This window comes from Apostichopus japonicus, chromosome 8 (genome assembly GCF_037975245.1).
Source record: "Apostichopus japonicus isolate 1M-3 chromosome 8, ASM3797524v1, whole genome shotgun sequence".
NCBI classification, from domain to species: Eukaryota; Metazoa; Echinodermata; class Holothuroidea; order Aspidochirotida; family Stichopodidae; genus Apostichopus; species Apostichopus japonicus.
This window is the reverse complement of record NC_092568.1, coordinates 33,190,416-33,211,864: the sequence shown is the minus strand read 5'-3', so window position 1 is coordinate 33,211,864 and position 21,449 is coordinate 33,190,416. Positions and strand designations below refer to the sequence as shown.

The window sequence follows — 21,449 nt, the reverse complement described above, 5'->3', positions numbered from 1 at the left end:
TCACGTGATATACCTCTACTATCGGTAACAAAAATGATTTCTTGATCAAAAATTGCCTTAAAGTTTTAACCCCGATACGGACATCTCTAAACGCGCTGTATATACGTAATGTGTAATGATCCAAAAAATTATTTTATTTTTCAAAATCGATTAACTTTAGTTATGTAGTCTACTGGCATGTCCGGTTAGCGCCACATTAAAGTAGAATGGTTCCTCTTTTACGTGGTATACATCTACTTTCGGTAACAAAAATGATTTCTTGACCAAAAATTGCCTTAAAGTTTTAACCCGATACGGACATCTCTAAACGCGCTGTATACACTGTAAAAACACCTGGGTCATTTTGTGTGACCCATCTGCTGAGTCAGCCATACTGTACCCAGAAATGGGTCGTATTGGTTGAGTTATTACGCAAGATTGTTTGAAATTGTGAAATAGCTCGATGAAAGTTTGACTTTTTGCACTGGGTCATTCTCAAAGACTTTTCTAATTGGATAAGTTATGTCATGTGACCACTATCAGCGTTTTTGCATGACGCCTTTCGTAGACAACAGCTGAACACCGTCACACAAATCTACAAACCATACGTAAATTCAGGACCAAGAAGGCAGTCTTAGTTGAATCAAAAACTTTGATGGGCTCTGAAAATGGACACGTTTGTTAGTTCCATCCTTGATGACTGGGGTTTGCCAATGTAAATACCAATATTCAAAGGTAAATATACGCCAAGGCCCAAGTAACATGTTATTAGTGCTGCGAGCGCCGTGGTTCAGACAAGCCCATAAATACCCTGATACAGTGATAGTGATACTGATAGTGATACATAGATAGCTGTAATGTTAGACCTAACGTTTGGTCTTTGGTAAAGCATAGGCCTAGCCTCACTACGTAAGTTTAACTAAATATAACGTTAGAGGCTAAGACCAGTATAATGTTACTTGTTAATAGCTATCTTGCTGAACAGAGAGTTAACAGTGTGCTATTAAATGTAGTAAAACAGTAGTATAATCAGACTTTTTAGTGGGGGTTGGGGAGAGCTGAAGGGTAGCAAGGAGTCTGTGCAAGGGGAGGGGGACAAGATATGGGGAAGGGGTGAAAGGGGAGGGATAAAATTCTTGTATTTAAGGGGTGGACAAGATGTAAAATGGTTCATCATTTCTATCTTACTAATTTACTTGTATGTCAATTTGGGGGGGGGGGGATGGGGGTGACCAATTGGGGGCTTTTCCCCTACTGGTTATGCCACTGCAGTAAAATATGATATACTCCAGCAAACAGTCTTTGCCAATACTATAGTCGCTGTAATTGAACAATTGAAGTTAACTATATATGTCCTATTTTTTATCTGTGGACTATAGGTAGCATGGTACCCAAAAGCCCATGGGAAACATCCTGCTACAGGCTATGCTACAGACTATCTTGAGGAAAGATTGCCCGAAAACGATCCCATGCCTTTAAGAAACAAGAAGCAACACTGAAAGAAGTAAAGAAGCCTACACATGTAAAGTTCAACATAAAACAGATCCAAAAGGTACTAATACCATTATCTTGAACAGTCTACATACAATATACTCAGTAAGGGATATGAGTCAATTTCTTTTAACTGTGTAGGCTAAGTAACTGATATTCCTACATCCTCAGTCATTCCTACTGGTATGTAATTAAATCGCATAAAATGTCATGATGATTTTTCACTTATAACAGTCAGGTGCCAAGTTAAGTTGCTTGAACCTTAAACTTAGTATGTAGGTAGCCCTTTGTGAGTAGATGATCCCTCTATTTTTTCATGGAGGTCCAAGATCATTTGAGGTCAACAGAATCTTAATCTGCTATGGTAATGATTCAAGTGAAAAGATTTGCTAATTATTTAAATTAGTGACAACAGAATTAAGTGTGCATTGAAAGCAGCAATTTATTTTCTTTCTTCCAAAGGTTGTGAGTAGATGATCCCTCTATTTTTTCATGGAGGTCCAAGATCATTTGAGGTCAACAGAATCTTAATCTGCTATGGTAATGATTCAAGTGAAAAGATTTGCTAATTATTTAAATTAGTGACAACAGAATTAAGTGTGCATTGAAAGCAGCAATTTATTTTCTTTCTTCCAAAGGTTGGGACCAATCTTCCTCAATTCATGGAAGATGAGCTTAAGCAAGATAGAACCTGAAAGCAGCCATTCGTCCTTGCATTTGGTGATAGAAGGTATCCGACTCAGTCATTTGTGATCATCAAAGGGGTTGCTCTGCAAACAACAGATTTGATTGCAGCTTTTGATATTTCTTTCAAATCATTGTACTTGTTTGACATAGCCTACCCCTGCCAGTGTCAAACAACCTGGGAATTTATACCCAAATTCCTCATTAAGGTTAGTGAAGGGAAAGGAAAGGTTTCAACATCCCCTTCAGTAATAAGCCTACATGCTTTTTTAAGTAGTCAGTAAGAGAAAAAAGGTATGTAAACAACTTTGTCAAAAGTAGTGTTTAATATGATTTATTTGGGTTTTTTTTATACATTGTAACCTTTTATCGTATAATTTTCTCAAAACACATATAAGGGATATGAACATATCTCCTGTAAACCTTGGGCAGTGCAACATTAGGTTAACACTTAGTTCATGGTCATTGACATGATGGGATGATTACATGAGGTTTTTAATTTACATAATGTGACAAAGTTGTTTGCTATTTATGTTTGCATGTTATATTACCTTGAACAAGGTTTAAGTTTCATTTGGTATTTGCTATTGTTAAGTTTAGTTAGACTAAAGAAGCAGAACTGCCTCACAAACAGTGGTGCAAAACTAGTGTTCCACCATACATCATAAATGCACAACTAGCCAAAAGCATGACTGATGTACATTTTTTGCCTGAGAAACTGAAAATTTAATACATATTGTAACATATTGGTGGTGCAAAAATATTTATTCACAGTGTTTCCATTTATTGATGACTTTTCAGTGATTATAAGTCTTGCACTGTATGTTATAAACAGCTTTTCCTCATTCAAATCTAATGCTGTTTTGGTACAAGAACTACTGAGGAAATTATCACCTTTGGGATATGCTTGCAAGATTTTATTAATTGGCAGCTGGTCATAGGGTTTGTCTTGCCCCACCAACCCACTGCAAAATATGTTTGATATTGTCTTTGACTTTTGACCATGACAAAGCCCCCACCAAACATTGAGCTTTCCAAAATATTTTATTTCTTACAGCCACCATTTATGTACTACATGTCTTCTTTGTATACCTAACATTTTATACAATTAATAAGTATGGAATGTTGTTTATTTATATTCTTTAAAAACAATTAGAAATGCTAGCTAATAATCAAATTACTACAGTGACTAAGGATAGAAGTAGAGAGTGAGTGCATGCTCCAGTCTTGATTAACTTAATATATACAAACACTGCAGCAAACCTAGTTGTGAGATCAACAATTAAAGTCTTTCAAGTAGTACAGAACATATTCCTCAGTGAACTAAAGTTTGTGCACATGAATAAATGATCAGTTGTTTTAGTTAAGTATGTCAGGATTTTAAGGAACATTGCTTAGTTCCAATGATTCTCAATTGGTACATTAGCCTTAGCCTATGTTCTTGTGTTCATTGTTTGTTTAGTTTTATGGGTATCACATTACTCTGATTTTTACTGTTACTATGATGTTCTAGTTGGAATAAAACAAAATGAATATCGATAATTATATGTGAAATAGAAGAAGTTGCATGCTTTATTGTAACACCACTTTGTGATTTGAATAAATTAATTTATCATTAGGAATCAAAGTCTTATGTCATTTCTTTTATAGACTTCCTGCAACTGCAAATGTAAATTCAGCTTTGACCCATTTACGTGGTCAATTTTTTTGACCCAATCTGCTGGGCTGGTGGAGATTGCACTAACCACTGGGTCAAAAGCTGGGTCAAAGTAGCATATGGGTCAAAGTAGCGTATGGGTCAAAATAACCCAGTTTTAGGTCAGATGTCAAATGACACAGATCCTTGGTCAAATTGACCCAAACCTGGGCTGGTGGAGATTCCACTAAGTTGCTGGGTCAAATTTGGGTCAAAAAATGACCCAAGTGTTTTTACAGTGTATACGTAATGTGTAATGATCAGAAAAATGGTTAATTTTTATTTTTTCAAAATCGATTAACTGTAGTTATGGAGCCTACTGGCATGTCCGGTTAGCACCACATTAAAGTAGAAAGGTTTTTCTTTCACGTGATATACCTCTACTATCGGTAACAAAAATGATTTCTTGACCAAAAATGGCCTCAAAGTTTTAACTCCGATACGGATCCCTATAACAAAACTGATTTCTTGATTAGATTTATTTATGATTCAATTTTGTCCTTCTTGTCGGAACAAACTGAATATTTGTGCTCCATAGCTTCTCTTTGTATCAAATCTAATTCTGTGCTCCACCTGTACCGAAATATCAGACTATATAGACAAACTATGTAATCAAATAAAATTGATAACTTTTCGTCGTACTGTATTTTCTTTCAAAAAAGTTAGTCATTTACCATTTTGCGGCATGACAAGGAAATCTTCACATCGTACCATAAGACCACATATAACCAACATGAAGTCTGTGTGGAATACATTGTACATTTAACACACGATCGGATACTTTTGTTAACTAGTACGAATCATCCTGCATTCCTATGATCTTGAGGTTCTAAAGAATAACTGACGATATTAATCTCTCTTCTCATTACCTCCTTGTAAAAGTATAATTTGTAACAATAAAACGTCTTATAAGTTACACAGACTCTCTATGAGACATGACAAACCCTATATTCACCTTTAGTTACATCCAGTAGCATATCAAATACAAGAACAAATGTATGATCCCAATCTATTTTACTCTCCAGTACTTATGAAAGAATTGGAGACTGTTTTATTACCGTCATCTGCTTTTTGGTCTGGGTTACTTCTCGGTGACTTGAACCGACATACTAATATAGATATAAATACTAGTATTATCAGAAACGTTCGTAAAGTTTCGGTACCACGAACAATTGGTCATGCTGAATCGAGAATGAAAGTTCTTAAATCTAATCAGCTGAGTGATCGCAACATGAAAAGAATTGATGAATTACTTTCTGTTTATTACCAAGACTTGATTGGAATACAGAGACGATACAGTCATCAGATGATCAGTTCATACAAAACTAAGTGAAAACATAACACAAAGACAGTCGAAGAGTACGGAGAGCCAAACGTTCCATAAATGTCGAAAAAGAAAGTGGAGTGTCCAAGTTAATATATATGTCAAATTCGATATCAACATGTTACAATTCCATATGAACATATCGAAACAAAATACCAATATGTCATTACGTCTATCAACATGTCAAATTCAACATATATATACGTTATGTGTAATGATCCAAAAAATGATTAATTCCTGTGTGGGCAATTGGGCCTTTGAGGTTGCTGCATGGGCCCCGTTACAGTTAAAAATGAAGTCGTTGGTATTTTTAGATACCGTCCAATAGGGCCAACACCTCTAAAAGATTTATCCTGATTTTGTTAACATAATCAAATCATGTGTGGGCCATGGGCACTTCATGGCTGTTGCCTGGGGCCCGGTACAGATAAAAGTCGTAGATGGTATTTTTTGGTTTCTCCAATGTATAAAGGGTCCAATGCAAGTACAGGAATTATCCTTGTGTCTTTGCACATGATCAAATCACGTGTGGACCATGGGCCCTTGAGGTTGTCTGGGCCATGGTAGAGGATAAATTTGCAGTAAATCGACCTGTGACGTCATTATGATGGCTCGCATCTTGCAGTGATGTGAGCCTAGTTTATTGCATTGCACTGCACTTGGCCCGCGTTTACTTTCAACCCAGTCTGCATCGATTCGATACTCAACTGGACCGGGAACCCAGAAGATTTGAAAAGAGACAGAGGGTTTGATGGGCAGCTTATATCCGTTTATGACCAGGATTCAAGGTTATGTGTTGCTGCCGTGCCACACAATGTGCGTGTATGTAGTCTAAATGTGCCTTCAATTAAAATAGGGGGCTCAAATGTTGATTTAATCATGTGAAAGACGCAAGGCAAAAGCGCTGGATAAAACTCAAAGTAAGATACTTTTAGAACCATAGCAATGACAGTAATTGTACCTTGTGACGGGTCCTGCAGAAGGGCCCATCAAAATGGTATTTAATCATGAGAAAAGAGACAAGGATAATTCATTTTGCGGTACACCAGTTAGACATTGGGGTGTCCCAAAATACTAATTACAGCAACTTTATGATGTACATGGGCCCATGCAGGCAGCAACCAAAAAAGGCCTGTGGCCCACATATGATTCATTTATGTGAAATGAGAGCAGGGTGATTCTTAAAGTGGCATTGGACCCTTTGGAAATTGGGGTATTCAAAAATACCAATTACAACAACTTTATGATGTACCAGGACCCAGACAGCAGCCAGAAAGGGCCCGTGGCCCACACATGATATAATCATATGAAAAGAGAGCAGGATGATTTCTTTGTATTGGCGCTGGACCATAAGGTTGTCGGGTATTAAAAAAAGAAAAACCTATGACTACAAATTTATCCTCTACCATGGCCCAGACAACCTCAAGGGCCCATGGCCCACACGTGATTTGATTATGTTAACAAAAAGCAGGATAATTCTTTTAGAGGTGTTAGCCCTATTGGACATTGCGGTATCCAAACATACCAACGACTTCATATTTTAACTGTAACGGGGCCCATGCAGCAACCTCAAAGGCCCAATTGCCCACACAGGAATTAATCATTTTTTGGATCATTACACATAACGTATATACAGCGCGTTTAGAGAAGGGTCTGTATCGGGGTTAAAACTTCAAGGTCACTTTTGGTCAAGAAATCATTTTTGTTACCGATAGTAGAGGTATACCACGTGAAAGAGAAACCTTTCTACTTTAATGTGGTGCTAACCGGACATCCTAGTAGGCTCCATAACTAAAGTTAATCGATTTTGAAAAAAATAAAAATTAACCATTTTTCTGATCATTACACATAACGTATATACAGCGCGTTTAGAGGTGTCCGTATCGGGGTTAAAACTTCAAGGTCACTTTTGGTCAAGAAATCATTTTTGTTACCGATAGTAGAGGTATACCACGTGAAAGAGAAACCTGTCTACTTTAATGTGATGCTAACCGGACATCCTAGTAGGCTCCATAACTAAAGTAAATCGATTTTGAAAAAAATAAAAATTAACCATTTTTCTGATCATTATACATTACGTATATACAGCGCGTTTAGAGAAGGTTCTGTATCGGGGTTAAAACTTCAAGGTCACTTTTGGTCAAGAAATCATTTTTGTTACCGATAGTAGAGGTATACCACGTGAAAGAGAAACCATTCTACTTTAATGTGATGCTAACCGGACATGCCAGTAGGCTCCATAACTAAAGTTAAACGATTTTGAAAAAAATAAAAATTAACCATTTTTCTGATCATTATACATTACGTATATACAGCGCGTTTAAAGAAGGTTCTGTATCGGGGTTAAAACTTCAAGGTCCCTTTTGGTCAAGAAATCATTTTTGTTACCGATGGTAGAGGTATACCACGTGAAAGAGAAACCTTTCTACTTTAATGTGATGCTAATCGGACATCCTAGTAGGCTCCATAACTAAAGTTAATCGATTTTGAAAAAAATAAAAATTAACCATTTTTCTGATCATTACACATAACGTATATACGGCGCGTTTAGAGAAGGGTCTGTGTCGGGGTTAAAACTTCAAGGTCACTTTTGGTCAAGAAATCATTTTTGTTACCGATAGTAGAGGCATACAACGTGAAAGAGAAACCTTTCTACTTTAATGTGATGCTAACCGGACATCCTAGTAGGCTCCATAACTAAAGTTAATCGATTTTGAAAAAAATAAAAATTAACCATTTTTCTGATCATTACACATAACGTATGTACGGCGCGTATAGAGGTGTCCGTATCGGGGTTAAAACTTCAAGGTCACTTTTGGTCAAGAAATCATTTTTGTTACCGATAGTAGAGGTATACCACGTGAAAGAAGAACCTTTCTACTTTAATGTGGTGCTAACCGGACATCCTAGTAGGCTCCATAACTAAAGTAAATCGATTTTGAAAAAAATAAAAATTAACCATTTTTCTGATCATTACACATTACGTATATACAGCGCGTTTAAAGAAGGTTCTGTATCGGGGTTAAAACTTCAAGGTCACTTTTGGTCAAGAAATCATTTTTGTTACCGATGGTAGAGGTATACCACGTGAAAGAGAAACCTTTCTACTTTAATGTGATGCTAACCGGACATCCTAGTAGGCTCCATAACTAAAGTTAATCGATTTTGAAAAAAATAAAAATTAACCATTTTTCTGATCAATACACATAACGTATATACGGCGCGTTTAGAGGTGTCCGTATCGGGGTTAAAACTTCAAGGTCACTTTTGGTCAAGAAATCATTTTTGTTACCGATAGTAGAGGTATACCACGTGAAAGATGAACCTTTCTACTTTAATGTGGTGCTAACCGGACATCCTAGTAGGCTCCATAACTAAAGTTAATCGATTTTGAAAAAAATAAAAATTAACCATTTTTCTGATCATTACACATAACGTATATACAGCGCGTTTAGAGGTGTCCGTATCGGGGTTAAAACTTCAAGGTCACTTTTGGTCAAGAAATCAATTTTGTTACCGATGGAAAAGGCATACCACGTGAAAGAAGAACCTTTCTACTTTAATGTGGTGCTAACCGGACATGCCACTAGGCTCCATAACTAAAGTTAATCGATTTTGAAAAAAATAAAAATTAACCATTTTTCTGATCATTACACATAACGTATATACGGCGCGTTTAGAGGTGTCCGTATCGGGGTTAAAACTTCAAGGTCACTTTTGGTCAAGAAATCATTTTTGTTACCGATGGAAGAGGTATACCACGTGAAAGAAGAACCTTTCTACTTTAATGTGGTGCTAACCGGACATCCTAGTAGGCTCCATAACTAAAGTTAATCGATTTTGAAAAAAATAAAAATTAACCATTTTTCTGATCATTACACATAACGTATATACGGCGCGTTTAGAGAAGGGTCTGTGTCGGGGTTAAAACTTCAAGGTCACTTTTGGTCAAGAAATCATTTTTGTTACCGATAGTAGAGGTATACCACGTGAAAGAAGAACCTTTCCACTTTAATGTGGTGCTAACCGGACATCCTAGTAGGCTCCATAACTAAAGTTAATCGATTTTGAAAAAAATAAAAATTAACCATTTTTCTGATCATTATACATTACGTATATACAGCGCGTTTAGAGAAGGTTCTGTATCGGGGTTAAAACTTCAAGGTCCCTTTTGGTCAAGAAATCATTTTTGTTACCGATAGTAGAGGTATACCAAGTGAAAGGAGAACCTTTCTACTTCAATGTGGTGCTAACCGGACATCCTAGTAGGCTCCATAACTAAAGTTAATCGATTTTGAAAAAAATAAAAATTAACCATTTTTCTGATCATTACACATAACGTATATACGGCGCGTTTAGAGGTGTCCGTATCGGGGTTAAAACTTCAAGGTCACTTTTGGTCAAGAAATCATTTTTGTTACCGATGGTAGAGGTATACCACGTGAAAGAAGAACCTTTCTACTTTAATGTGGTGCTAACCGGACATGCCACTAGGCTCCATAACTAAAGTTAATCGATTTTGAAAAAAATAAAAATTAACCATTTTTCTGATCATTACACATAACGTATATACAGCGCGTTTAGAGGTGTCCGTATCGGGGTTAAAACTTCAAGGTCACTTTTGGTCAAGAAATCATTTTTGTTACCGATGGAAGAGGCATACCACGTGAAAGAGAAACCTTTCTACTTTAATGTGGTGCTAACCGGACATCCTAGTAGGCTCCATAACTAAAGTTAATCGATTTTGAAAAAAATAAAAATTAACCATTTTTCTGATCATTATATATTACGTATATACAGCGCGTTTAGAGAAGGTTCTGTATCGGGGTTAAAACTTCAAGGTCACTTTTGGTCAAGAAATCATTTTTGTTACCGATAGTAGAGGTATACCACGTGAAAGAGAAACCTTTCTACTTTAATGTGATGCTAACCGGACATCCTAGTAGGCTCCATAACTAAAGTTAATCGATTTTGAAAAAAAATAAAACTTAACCATTTTTCTGATCATTACACATAACGTATATACGGCGCGTTTAGAGGTGTCCGTATCGGGGTTAAAACTTCAAGGTCACTTTTGGTCAAGAAATCATTTTTGTTACCGACAGTAGAGGTATACCACGTGAAAGAGAAACCTTTCTACTTTAATGTGATGCTAACCGGACATCCTAGTAGGCTCCATAACTAAAGTTAATCGATTTTGAAAAAAAAATAAAACTTAACCATTTTTCTGATCATTACACATAACGTATATACGGCGCGTTTAGAGGTGTCCGTATCGGGGTTAAAACTTTAAGGTCACTTTTGGTCAAGAAATCATTTTTGTTACCGATGGTAGAGGCATACCACGTGAAAGAAGAACCTTTCCACTTTAATGTGGTGCTAACCGGACATCCTAGTAGGCTCCATAACTAAAGTTAATTGATTTTGAAAAAAATAAAAATTAACCATTTTTCTGATCATTATATATTACGTATATACAGCGCGTTTAGAGAAGGTTCTGTATCGGGGTTAAAACTTCAAGGTCACTTTTGGTCAAGAAATCATTTTTGTTACCGATAGTAGAGGTATACCACGTGAAAGAGAAACCTTTGTACTTCAATGTGGTGCTAACCGGACATCCTAGTAGGCTCCATAACTAAAGTTAATCGATTTTGGAAAAAAAAAAAAATTTTCTGATCATTACACATTAAGTATATACAGCGCGTTTGGGGTTTTATTTTCGCCAATCTAGCGTTTTTTCGTCAACTGTCGCTGGTAACACTGGTTATAACAAACACACACGACCGCAGTTGTAGTACTGTGTGTCATGTCTTACTGTCCTTTTTTTCTTAGTGGCTGCTGTTAGTGTCTGCTCTTAGTGGCTGCTACCTTCAATGAGGCACAACAACATTAACAGCTCTCCACGATAAAGAATGGGTTCGAGGACATCAATTCCGTTAAATGATGAGGAACTGTCTAGCCTCTGTGAAGAGACGAAATGTAAGTTTAATTCTGGCACATAAAAACTCTGTACTCTGAAATGTCTCATTCATTGTAACAGTTTGATTTCAGTAACGTTAAACCTTCCGGGTGAGTACTGTACAAGTACAAGTTACTGTAGGCCAAATGTTTTACGTAATTACTATACAACACTACTGCATTGTGGGTTGTTAGAAGTACGGTTTAAGCGAAATCATGATAGGTTTCCATTATAAAGATCAGCAAAGCGTAAATTCAGGTATTTTCTGCTGATGGTACATCGTCCTTCCCACTCCTAGTCCTATACTGTACTCCCAGAACTTGCTTTGACTCAAAGGCAAGAAGAAACAAGAGTAGCATGGTGGGAGTAGCTGCAGAATACCCTGCTGGATCCGAGCTATGGTTTTCACGGAGACGAACAACGTCCAACGCAGTCTTATAGTGTGCTTGAGTAGATGGCGCTATTATACAGTAGTATTGTTAAGATTATTGGACTTAAGTATATTTTTTTCGAATGTACAATGCATATACTTGTAAAACAGGCGATATCCAACGGAGTACGTTGTCCCTTTTTGTTTCTGTTGCCGACGAACCAACAGGCTACGCAGTCATTCTGTAAAGGAAAGTAAAGCCTGAAGATGTGGGGTGACATCCAACGGGAACATGGGGATCTGGGGGACATCCAACAGGCTACTGGGTCGAGCTTTGTTTTTAAATAAACCCAACGGACTACAAAGTCAGAAGTGGTGGAATGGGGGTTGAAGTATTTAGTGGCGACGAACCAATGGGCTACGAAGTCAGAAGTTGTGGAATGGGGGTTGAAGAATTTAGTGGCTACGAGCCAATGGGCTACGAAGTCATTCTTTATAGTAAAGTATACACAAAAATGTTTTTAAAGTAAATTAAAACGTAAGGTCTGGGGCGACATCCAACGGGCTACGGATACCCTAACCCTAATCCCTCATTCTTTATAATAAAGTATACACAAAAATGTTTTTAAAGTAAAGTAAAACTTAAGATCTGGGGCAATATCCAACTTGCTACGGATACCCTAACCCCTAACCCTAAATTTTGAAGAATTTAGTGACTACGAAGTCATTCTTTATAGCAAAGTATACACATGTTTCCGTAAATAAGTTAGCGCCATCTATCACTTATCCGCTTTTACCTCGTAGCCCGTGACACCTATTTTGGTTAAGTTTCAATAACGCGGGGTATTCAACAGCTATGCCGCGGGGTATTTGACAGCTATGCCGCATGGTGGATCCAATGTGGACATCCAGCCATGCCTTAAATGAACTGTTGGTCCTTCCTAGCTGCAGTCTCTGAAAATCACTAAGAAATTCCATTAAAGAATATCTGATGGACACGTTTCTGGGCAAAATACCTGCACATTCCCAAATTCACGCATTATGTGACATATTCGAACCAACACATAATACCACATTTTAGCCATAAAATGTCGCTGGCAATTGGTTGGCAACTTTACACAGGTCTGGTTGTCAGCCAATCAGAAAGCTTCTTTGAGGTACATTTTTCAATCTTGTCTGCTAAACTGTGTTTAACGCTTTGAACGGCAGTTAAAATTGTATCCAACTTTCCAAGTCTTGCAAATGGAATAAACTGGAATTATGCATGTAATTTCTTTCAAAACTCTTGAAGACGAGACATTCTTAAAAATATTTTTACAACTAGCACAGAGATGTTTGGAGACCAGTCAACAGGATAGATCATTTGGACCCAGAGCTGTTTCTACAAGGCTGTTAGACCTGGAGTTAAAGTGTTTTAGAAGAGAATTTTCAAGTTTATCTTTTTTCTTTAAAATATATAATCAACTGAGTAAACAAATTTTTTGCATTTCTGATGTCACATGTTATTTATAGAGATCTTGCTGAGGAAATAGTAAATGGTAATGTTCAAATCTGCAATTATAGAGATTTGTTTTACTTTCTATTCCAGTTTCACATTCTCAATTAAGGGACTTGTATGGCCGTTTTTTGGAGCTGTCAAAAGATGGAGAATTTATCAAGTAAGTACATTATTAACAAGTCTTTAGCTCATTATAAAGGATAACTTTAGGCAGAATTTTAGTCTTGATATGTTATCGTACACGACATGAGATACATTTGAAATGCTTAAGTTGCTAAAATCTGTCTGGTTTTCAATATATTCACCTTTAACATCACATGTCAAATCTCTGGAATATGCTCCTTTTGGGCTAAATTGATGATGACATCAACTCCTCAGTAATTAAGCCATTGGTTTGATCAACTCGAATAGCTCAACCAAAAAATGTGTCCTGTTAACTCGACATAAAAGAACAGAGCACCATTGGATGATACGCAACACAATTTTAATGTCATTTGAGGACAAAGAAGTATGCTATTTACCATTGAGTTTCATGTTGCACTTGAGGAACTTACCCAATGGTCTGTGCAGTGTTGTAGCCACGCCGGTCGGCGCCGGTCGGCGCCGGTCGGGCGTAACCGCCACTAGTGCTTGCCGACCGGCATTCAGAGTAAATCAGCATCCTACCGAAAGCCACTCAAGCTTCCTACCGACCGTCACAAAAATCAGTGAATCTTGTATTAAATGAAATCAAAATACACTGAAAATTACTCAAAAAGTAAGGTGCCAAGAACAAGATTTTTTTATTGCAAACAACTGCACAGGTGTTGTGGAGCAAGCGATACAAATCCAGCACTGAATCATACAAAATGGTATACAAATTAACATTCAGAATTTGTGAAATGCAAAATCATATTTATTAAGCCTTTCCTCGTAAAATACAAATTACAATGATAATTAATATGTAATTGTGACTTGTAAGGGCTTTACTAGGCGTGGGTTTTTTCGTTCAGTGTATTGAATTACATACCTAATTTTAGCTATTCACAAAGACTGTCAGGTGAAAAAATAGGGGTAGAATAGAGCCACCTAAAGCCATTGAAATCAACTAAAACCCTGTAGCTTCGGGGGCTTTGCCCCTCGAACCCACCAAGGGCCCCTGGACCTCACGCAGAGAAGGGCTCGCTTTGCTCGTGGGCTGGCTTCGCTCGCCATCGTCAGACAAATTAGCCGCCACTCTCTTCAACTTAGCCAGCACTCACTTTCTCCTGGCTACAACACTGGGTCTGTGTATAGACTTTATTGTCCAGTCACTTTAATTGATGAAACTCGGCTGTTGAAAAAGTGATTTCCTCAAAAACTTAACAAGTGTCATTGAAATACAACCTGGACTGATCATAGAAGTGGGTTTTTTAGCAGTCTACAATAGATTCAAATTAATTTTGTGCCTAAAGTAATCCTATAAACAAAAATTATGAAATCACTTTCAAATAAGAATCTTACCATTACTGTATTTGTTTTGCTCCCCAAATATGTGTGTCTGGTTTTGTACTATCAAGTATTCTGTAGAATTTTGATTATTTACAAAGCATTGTATACATTGTTTTGAATGATATTCATGTTATTGTTCTCACATAATTCAGGTTTTACCTTCTCATCAAATAAGTGGTCGTTTTATGTTCTTTACAGGCGGAGTGATATGATCAGGTTATCGGATCTCAAAAGTAACCCCCTGGGATCCAGAATCGTCGACGCTTTCTTCAAGGATTCCTGTTCAGATGATGAATCAATGGACTTCACTCAATTTGTGAAGGCTGCAGCAGTCTTTAAGCCCCAACGGAAACATACCAGTGAATCAGCGCTGAATTCGGCAGACTCAAAATTGAGATGTAAGACAAATTTCCCATTTCAAAACTGTATTTAATATTTTTCAATTTCCACTTCGATCAAATTTTAAAAACTTGAAAAACTCCTTCTCTCTATATTGTGGTCAAGTGCCTAGAAATCTTGAGATATTTTTAACCATTGTGGCAAGACCTATAAATGCATTTAAAAATTTGTCTTTCTAATCTTACTAATCTTTTGATGGCTATTCCTACTAAAAGTGAAATCATCACCACTTTTTCACTAGTTAGCAAATTAAGGCAGTATACCCCAAGGCAAGTTTGGCACAGAAGCTTTCAATCATTAAATTTATCAGTCGGTGCAAAGTTTGTATGAACACTACCGTAAGACTTTAATTAGTTCTTTGAATAATTCATTAGGTAATTACATCGCTAATCTGGTCAATTGCTTTACGAGTGCAAAGATATATTCGTAAATTTTTTTTAACACAGGAACCATGTACATTAGTATATTACAAGGAGAGTCTAACCGCCTTCAAAACTGCTATGCAAAATTTGAATGCAAAATTAGAACTTTCTGCAGATATTTTACATGAACAATTGTCACTTGGTGATCAGATTCATTAGCTATTCTTTTTGCTTTGCCTTTGTTAAGTATTCTTTCACTTGTTTCTTCTTTTGTTTTCTTTCTTCTTGTTTGTAAGCTTTGTCTGTTGTTTTCATTCTGTTAAGTGGACCTGCACTTAAAGGTCTTCGGACACCTAGCCAATCTTCCACATATTCAGTACATCTTTTGTGCATGATATTCTCATTCAAAATCTGTTGAAATGCTTTGGAAAGCTCTCTCCATTTCCAAGATATACACCTTTGAAGTTTTGATAAATCTGGGGAAACTCATTAAATATGTTCAAACTATTATGTGGAGTGTTGCACTCATCAACGTTTCTTACTTTAGGCCTTAATAAGTTAATCCCTAATTACAAACCCACATATATCATTTGAATAATGTGATGTGCCTCTTTTCAAAGAAGACAAAATATTTCAGAAAATTGCCTTCGGCCACAAACTTGTGTTACGTGTCCTTGTAACAAAGGTCGTAAAACAAAGGAATAACATAACAGAAAATAAGTCAGTCTAGGCTGAGTCACTCTCTTTACATCATCATTGTGCATAATTAGCTAATTTTTATTCATAAGTAAAACTAGAATTTACAAAAGACTGGTCAAATGGTCAATCTTTGATGGATTTTGATAGGAGTTGAAGCTCATTTCATGATTTCTAGTGCCTATTAGAGTGATTAGGACAATGTTGTTCCTAGGTGTCTGTATAACCTTTAAGAGCATCTAGCATCTTCAGCTCTCTTTCATTAGGTATATTGATATTGGGTCCATCCTGGGTTTTTGTTTTGGGGGTGTTTTTACACAAGTGGAAGAAAACTGAACTTAAAATTGGTTGCAAATTGCACCAATTATTGTTCGCATACATTACCTTGTTAGTTGTTACAAAGTTCTGATTATTATCAATATTACCAAAATTTTGTTTTTTTATTCTTTTCTTTTTTGTTACAATTACAGTTATCTTTAACATCTATGACCTGGATGGAGATGAAATTATTTCCCAGGATGAGATGCTGTCACTTTTGAAGATGATGGTTGGGACATCGGTCGATGCAGAGAAGCTTAGTCAGATAGCTGACAGGGCAGTATTGGACGGCGATGACGACAAAGATGGTGTCATAGGCTTTGAAGATTTCAAAAAGGTTGATATTTCATAAATTTTGTTGGTTAGTCAGTTAAATTTATCACTCGAGCGAGAAGAAAAAGAAAAATACTTCAACAGCATGAAAGGCAAAGTTGAAAATGATTTGGTGAACTTTAGCTTGATGTGTAAATAAATCATTCTCAAAATGGATTTTTGGGTGATACACAGTGTGAAATATTTTCATTGGAGAGGAAAAGATTCCATGCTGCTAGTTCAAAACCCGAGGTTTGTGTAATGCAAGAGAATATTCATTAACTGATTCTTGCTTGTTAAATGTAGCTCTAGATGAATAATGTTTGCAAGTTCCTTAGCTCTTCTAGTTACCTCCCTTCTTTTCTTCCTTTGTAGGCCGTAAGCCACATCGATGCATCGAAACTCATCAGCATCAGAGTTCTGGACTAGACGTGTCTTGGATTCACGAAAAGATGGCAGGTCATCTCATTATGACGAAAAGTTGTAAATATACGGTATTAATATGTGTATGCATTGAAAGTACAGTGAATGTGTTCTAACATGGTGTGTTATAGAGCATCTAAGGCCACATTCCAGAAACTATTTGCTATGGTATACTACAGACTTGTAATTACTATGCACTGGAACACATATTATAGCCTAATTATCTTTACTCAAACTTACCCTCATGAATTTGTACTCAGACTCATATTTGGGGCTTTTTTGGTAATGTTGATATTAGTGTGAGATTTAGTACTCACTGTTAGGGACTTGTACTCGTACCCATACCAAGGAGAATTCTACTTGTACTCATACTCATATCAAGGGAAATACTGCCGATACTCATACTTACACCAAGGGGAACTTAACTGGTACTCATACTCATGATGTTGCATTCTAACTAGCCTAGTACACAGAATAATCAAACATGGCTTCATTGTCAAGCAACATCTTCTGTGCCAGGTTACAAGGAAGAGAATACCCAACTCAATTCCAAGAAAGTTTTTTGTTTTTTTTTACTCAATAAAATTTATATTTGGAAGCTTCATGGCAAACTATACACAGATGTTTTATATCAGCTGTGCAAGTTTACTCTTTATATATTTGAACTACAAAAGCGGAGGCTGATCAGTTTAAGAGAGATTAAGACTCAAATTCATTTTAATATAACAATCAACTTTTTGTCTGATGACTTCTCCTAGGTAACAAAGCATAACAAACTAAACTGCAGATAGATAAATTACATGAAGGCAATGTAGAATTCATTACTCTGTTGAGAAAAATCACTCAAGGTAAAGTCTGGGCACAAAAACCACACACAACATGATCCACTTTCAACCCCAGTTCTCTTATTTTGAGACTATATTCGGCTGACCATGATGGTGTTACATCAAATGTGAGATATCAGAAGACCCTTTGAATGGGCATTGGATACTACAAATGATCAGGTCGGTGAATAATCAACTGTGTACTGTGTATTTACTTCACTCCTCTCTCACCTGTCTCTATTCTACCAATGCATTTAATCTACCTAGACTGTACAACAGTTGGTAACATTTTAGCACTGTGCCCCACCCCCCCCCCCCCACTGACCTACTTTAGGGTCTGTACAGAACAGATACTACACATGACCTTCAGCCAATCAACTGCCAAAGAACATACTTTCCATAGATAAAAATTGCACTTTGCTGTTGATAAAAGTAATGGCAGGTTCAAATAGTTAGAATTATTTAAAATGACCTAGTGGGCCTAAGTTTGTTGTCATCTTACCCAAACCTGATATGGCCATTTTTTCCATATGTACGTGAAAGTATGTACTGAATCTTAGGTGATCGAAATAGAAAGCAATAGGTACAAAAAGGGTTTTCTGTTTATTGTTTTTTGGGGACATATTTCAGAGTGATGGTCCAGAACGGTGTACTCTGGTAGGATTTTTATGTGGAAAACTTAACCTGCCAGCATGAATGCATTTAATATGACATCAAACTTTGAGTGAACGTCAACACCATTTTGAGCAATTATTTGGCAAGGAATCACAAAGCCAACTGATTTTTAGGTTAGTTTTCAAATTGATATAAAAATTTCCAAATTTTGTCACAACTGCTAAATAAAGGATGGCATTTATTTTTCTATATATTTTTTTTAACCATCTAAATGTTTTGTTGTTTCCGAATTTGTTGACCTCCAGGATAAAGTTTGAAATTCAAAGTTTTTCCTTGAATTTTCACCAAGGCTTCCAATGTGTATATAAATAGTGTAACATTTAGTCAACAGACAATGCCTAAACAGAGAGTAATTTCATTTAAGCAATGCCAAAGGATTCTGAAACAAACAGCCTTGCGGTTTTCCAAAGAACACTAAGGTCACAACTCACAAGGGATATGTCGTACGAGGTAATAAATTGTAAATTAAACTATTAATAGGAATGAATTCTGTCAAATAAAATTGTTGAAAGGGTTCATAGTGAAGGAATACATTTTCAACAGTCTGCCCTATTCTGATATAATAGATGTTCTGCTAGTGCGTTACTACAATGACATGGGAACAATTTGTGCAAGTTTTTGGAGGATGTGCCAAAATTTGTGATACATACAGTATATACAACTCATCATTATCATAAGATGTGTTATCTAACATGTCGTTCAGGCATGCAGTCTTTTTGTGGTGCTAACTAATGAAAAAAAAAAGACCAAAAAGGATGCAGAAGGGGGTCAGGGGGGCGGGGGAAACAACGGAAAGTAGTGTCTGCATGTTGAATTGATTATTTAAGCTAATGTCAAACTAACAAGTTCACAAATTCTCTCATATGTGCATATTAAGTTTAAGTTTAATTTACTAATTTTTTTGCTTTGTGCTTTGTTATTCTTCATTTTCAAGCTAGCATTAAAAAGAAAAAAAAAACTTGCATACTAAGCTTATATTCTTTTGATATATTTGAAAAATGTCTTTTTGTGATTTTTAATGAAATTATTGAACTGTGACATCATCTATTTTGTAGAATGTTTGTTCAAATACCACAGAACAAGTGTGGTGTGATCCTTTTCTTTTCTTATTCAAAGTGTTGCTTCCAATCAATTTTTTGCCGTTTTGGAAACAATTACAACCTTTTTTATAAGTAATTGAAAATTTTTCATTCAATAGCTTCGTCCTTCATGTATAAAATGAATTTAATTAACAGTTTGAGCTCAATTTGTAGCCAGCATAGATATGCAATTTTTTTTTTTTTTGGTATTCATTTTCACTGCCTTAAAATGAAGCTATTTAATTAACAACTTCTGCATCTTAAGATTGCAGTAACACTTGGCCATTTGTCATTTTAGTTCTCAAGCTTACCAAATTTCGAAGTAATTCATTTTAAGTGCAATTTTCCTTTGAAATAATAACATTAACAATAGAAGATTGCTAAACCAGTAGAAGCAATGTATTGAAACCTTCAGCTTTAACTATATCTGACAAAGATCTTTGTGAAGAACAACTCCCCAAAACAGCTTATCAAAATCTTGCTTCGTTTGTTCGATATCTCCGTTTAAAAGTGTGTCTGGGAGATGTTTCATCTGTGATGTCACAGTGCCACTAACTTCTGAAAGCTTTCCATCTTTCTTTGTTTTTCTTTACTTAGACTTGATCAAGTCTTTACCTTTTGTGTGAAGGAGCATTAATTTAAATCTGTGTCATATATCCCGATTACATACGATTTTACTAAGCTGTGTTTTTTGGGAAGTCGTTCATGACAATTATCTCTATTACATGGACCGATAATGATAGTTTGGGTTTGTGCACCAATCATCTTACTTGAGTTTGCTGATATCATAGAAATATTAAAGCAGTTTATTGAGTTGATATGATTTTGTTTTTTTCTGTTTTGCTATTGGATACTAAAATGCCTTTACCATGTGAGTCATGAGCTCGACTGGTCATTTATTATTGTATTGCTGTGTATTGTAATGTATTGTATTGTAGTTTAACTTTTTCCAAATTTTCAGTTTTTCTATGCTTTCAGTCTTTGAACACTGCTGAGGAGTGCCCTGTCTCGGGTGGAGGGGTGAAGGCTGCCAATATGGGGGGGGGTGGGGGGAGGAGTCTGACTAATATAAAGTGATGTTGAAATTGCCATCTATGGTTCCAACTCTGGTAGCAAATGCAATCAGTGTTGTGACAAGTTTTGCAGGTCCCCCCCTCCCTTCTATTTAACCCCACCCTAGTGTCAGGGTCCTGATCCTTGATGTTCATATTGGTGGGGCTTTCCTTTCACCATTGAATGAGAACCTGTTGCTAGTAACTTTACAAGTTAAAGTGATACCCAGTGCAAATTTTTCAGACTATAAGAAAGGATGCCATTATTGAAATAACAAATACTCACTCTCAAGTAATTTAATTGTAACGTGAGCTTGAGAAGAATAATAATATTAAGGCCTTTGCTGAAGTTTTGTCAACTTCATGAGATTATATTGAACAAAATTATTTTTTTATACTCAGTACTACTGTATATGTTATTTGTTTTCTTGATAGAGATAATAAATAACACAGAAATTCGATTTATTGGTGATTTTCTGTTTTATTTGATTTCTTGGTTGCTTTCACTGTAGTAGTTTCTAGCTCCTTCTACAAGAAATTGTTAATATCAGAATACTTCATTTATACGTTTATACGACTGTCCCACATGCCACTTCCACCAACATCTATGTGTCACCCATCCCTGCTGTAACAATGAATTAATATAATACTGTTTCATGGATAAAAAAGGACGACATTACTATATATAAACAAAAGCAAAATCATATTGGTGTGTCAGTTCAGTCAGCCTTTCAATTGCTGTAACTTGATAAAGGCAATTCACTTAATGAATGACCTGAGGCACAAAATTAAGTTTGATGTGTTGTAGATTCACGTTTTTCAGTCTAGATTGCATTTC

General features: G+C 36.2%; 1 protein-coding gene and 1 long non-coding RNA gene across 2 annotated transcripts; both read left to right on the top strand.

Moving 5' to 3' along the window:
- Positions 1-321: 321 nt before the first annotated feature.
- On the top strand, positions 322-4,097 carry LOC139971401 (uncharacterized). Its single transcript, XR_011794380.1, has 3 exons — positions 322-714; positions 1,359-1,531; positions 2,109-4,097. It is a non-coding gene; the product is annotated as an uncharacterized lncRNA (long non-coding RNA).
- A 6,897-nt stretch (positions 4,098-10,994) lies between these two features.
- Positions 10,995-21,072, top strand: LOC139971656 (calcineurin B homologous protein 1-like). The gene is made up of 5 exons (XM_071978320.1): positions 10,995-11,153; positions 13,092-13,161; positions 14,670-14,869; positions 16,399-16,583; positions 16,934-21,072. Exons 1-5 carry the CDS (start codon positions 11,087-11,089, stop codon positions 16,985-16,987), a joined length of 576 nt encoding a protein of 191 aa, XP_071834421.1. The 5' UTR covers positions 10,995-11,086; the 3' UTR covers positions 16,988-21,072.
- Positions 21,073-21,449: the final 377 nt, after the last annotated feature.

Coding starts and splice junctions, on each gene's coding strand:
- LOC139971656 (XM_071978320.1), top strand. CDS start 11,087: ATGGGTTCGAGGACATCAATTCCGTTAAATGATGAGGAACTGTCTAGC. Junction 13,162..14,669: donor AAAGATGGAGAATTTATCAA/GTAAGTACATTA, acceptor TGTTCTTTACAG/GCGGAGTGATATGATCAGGT. Junction 14,870..16,398: donor GGCAGACTCAAAATTGAGAT/GTAAGACAAATT, acceptor TTACAATTACAG/TTATCTTTAACATCTATGAC.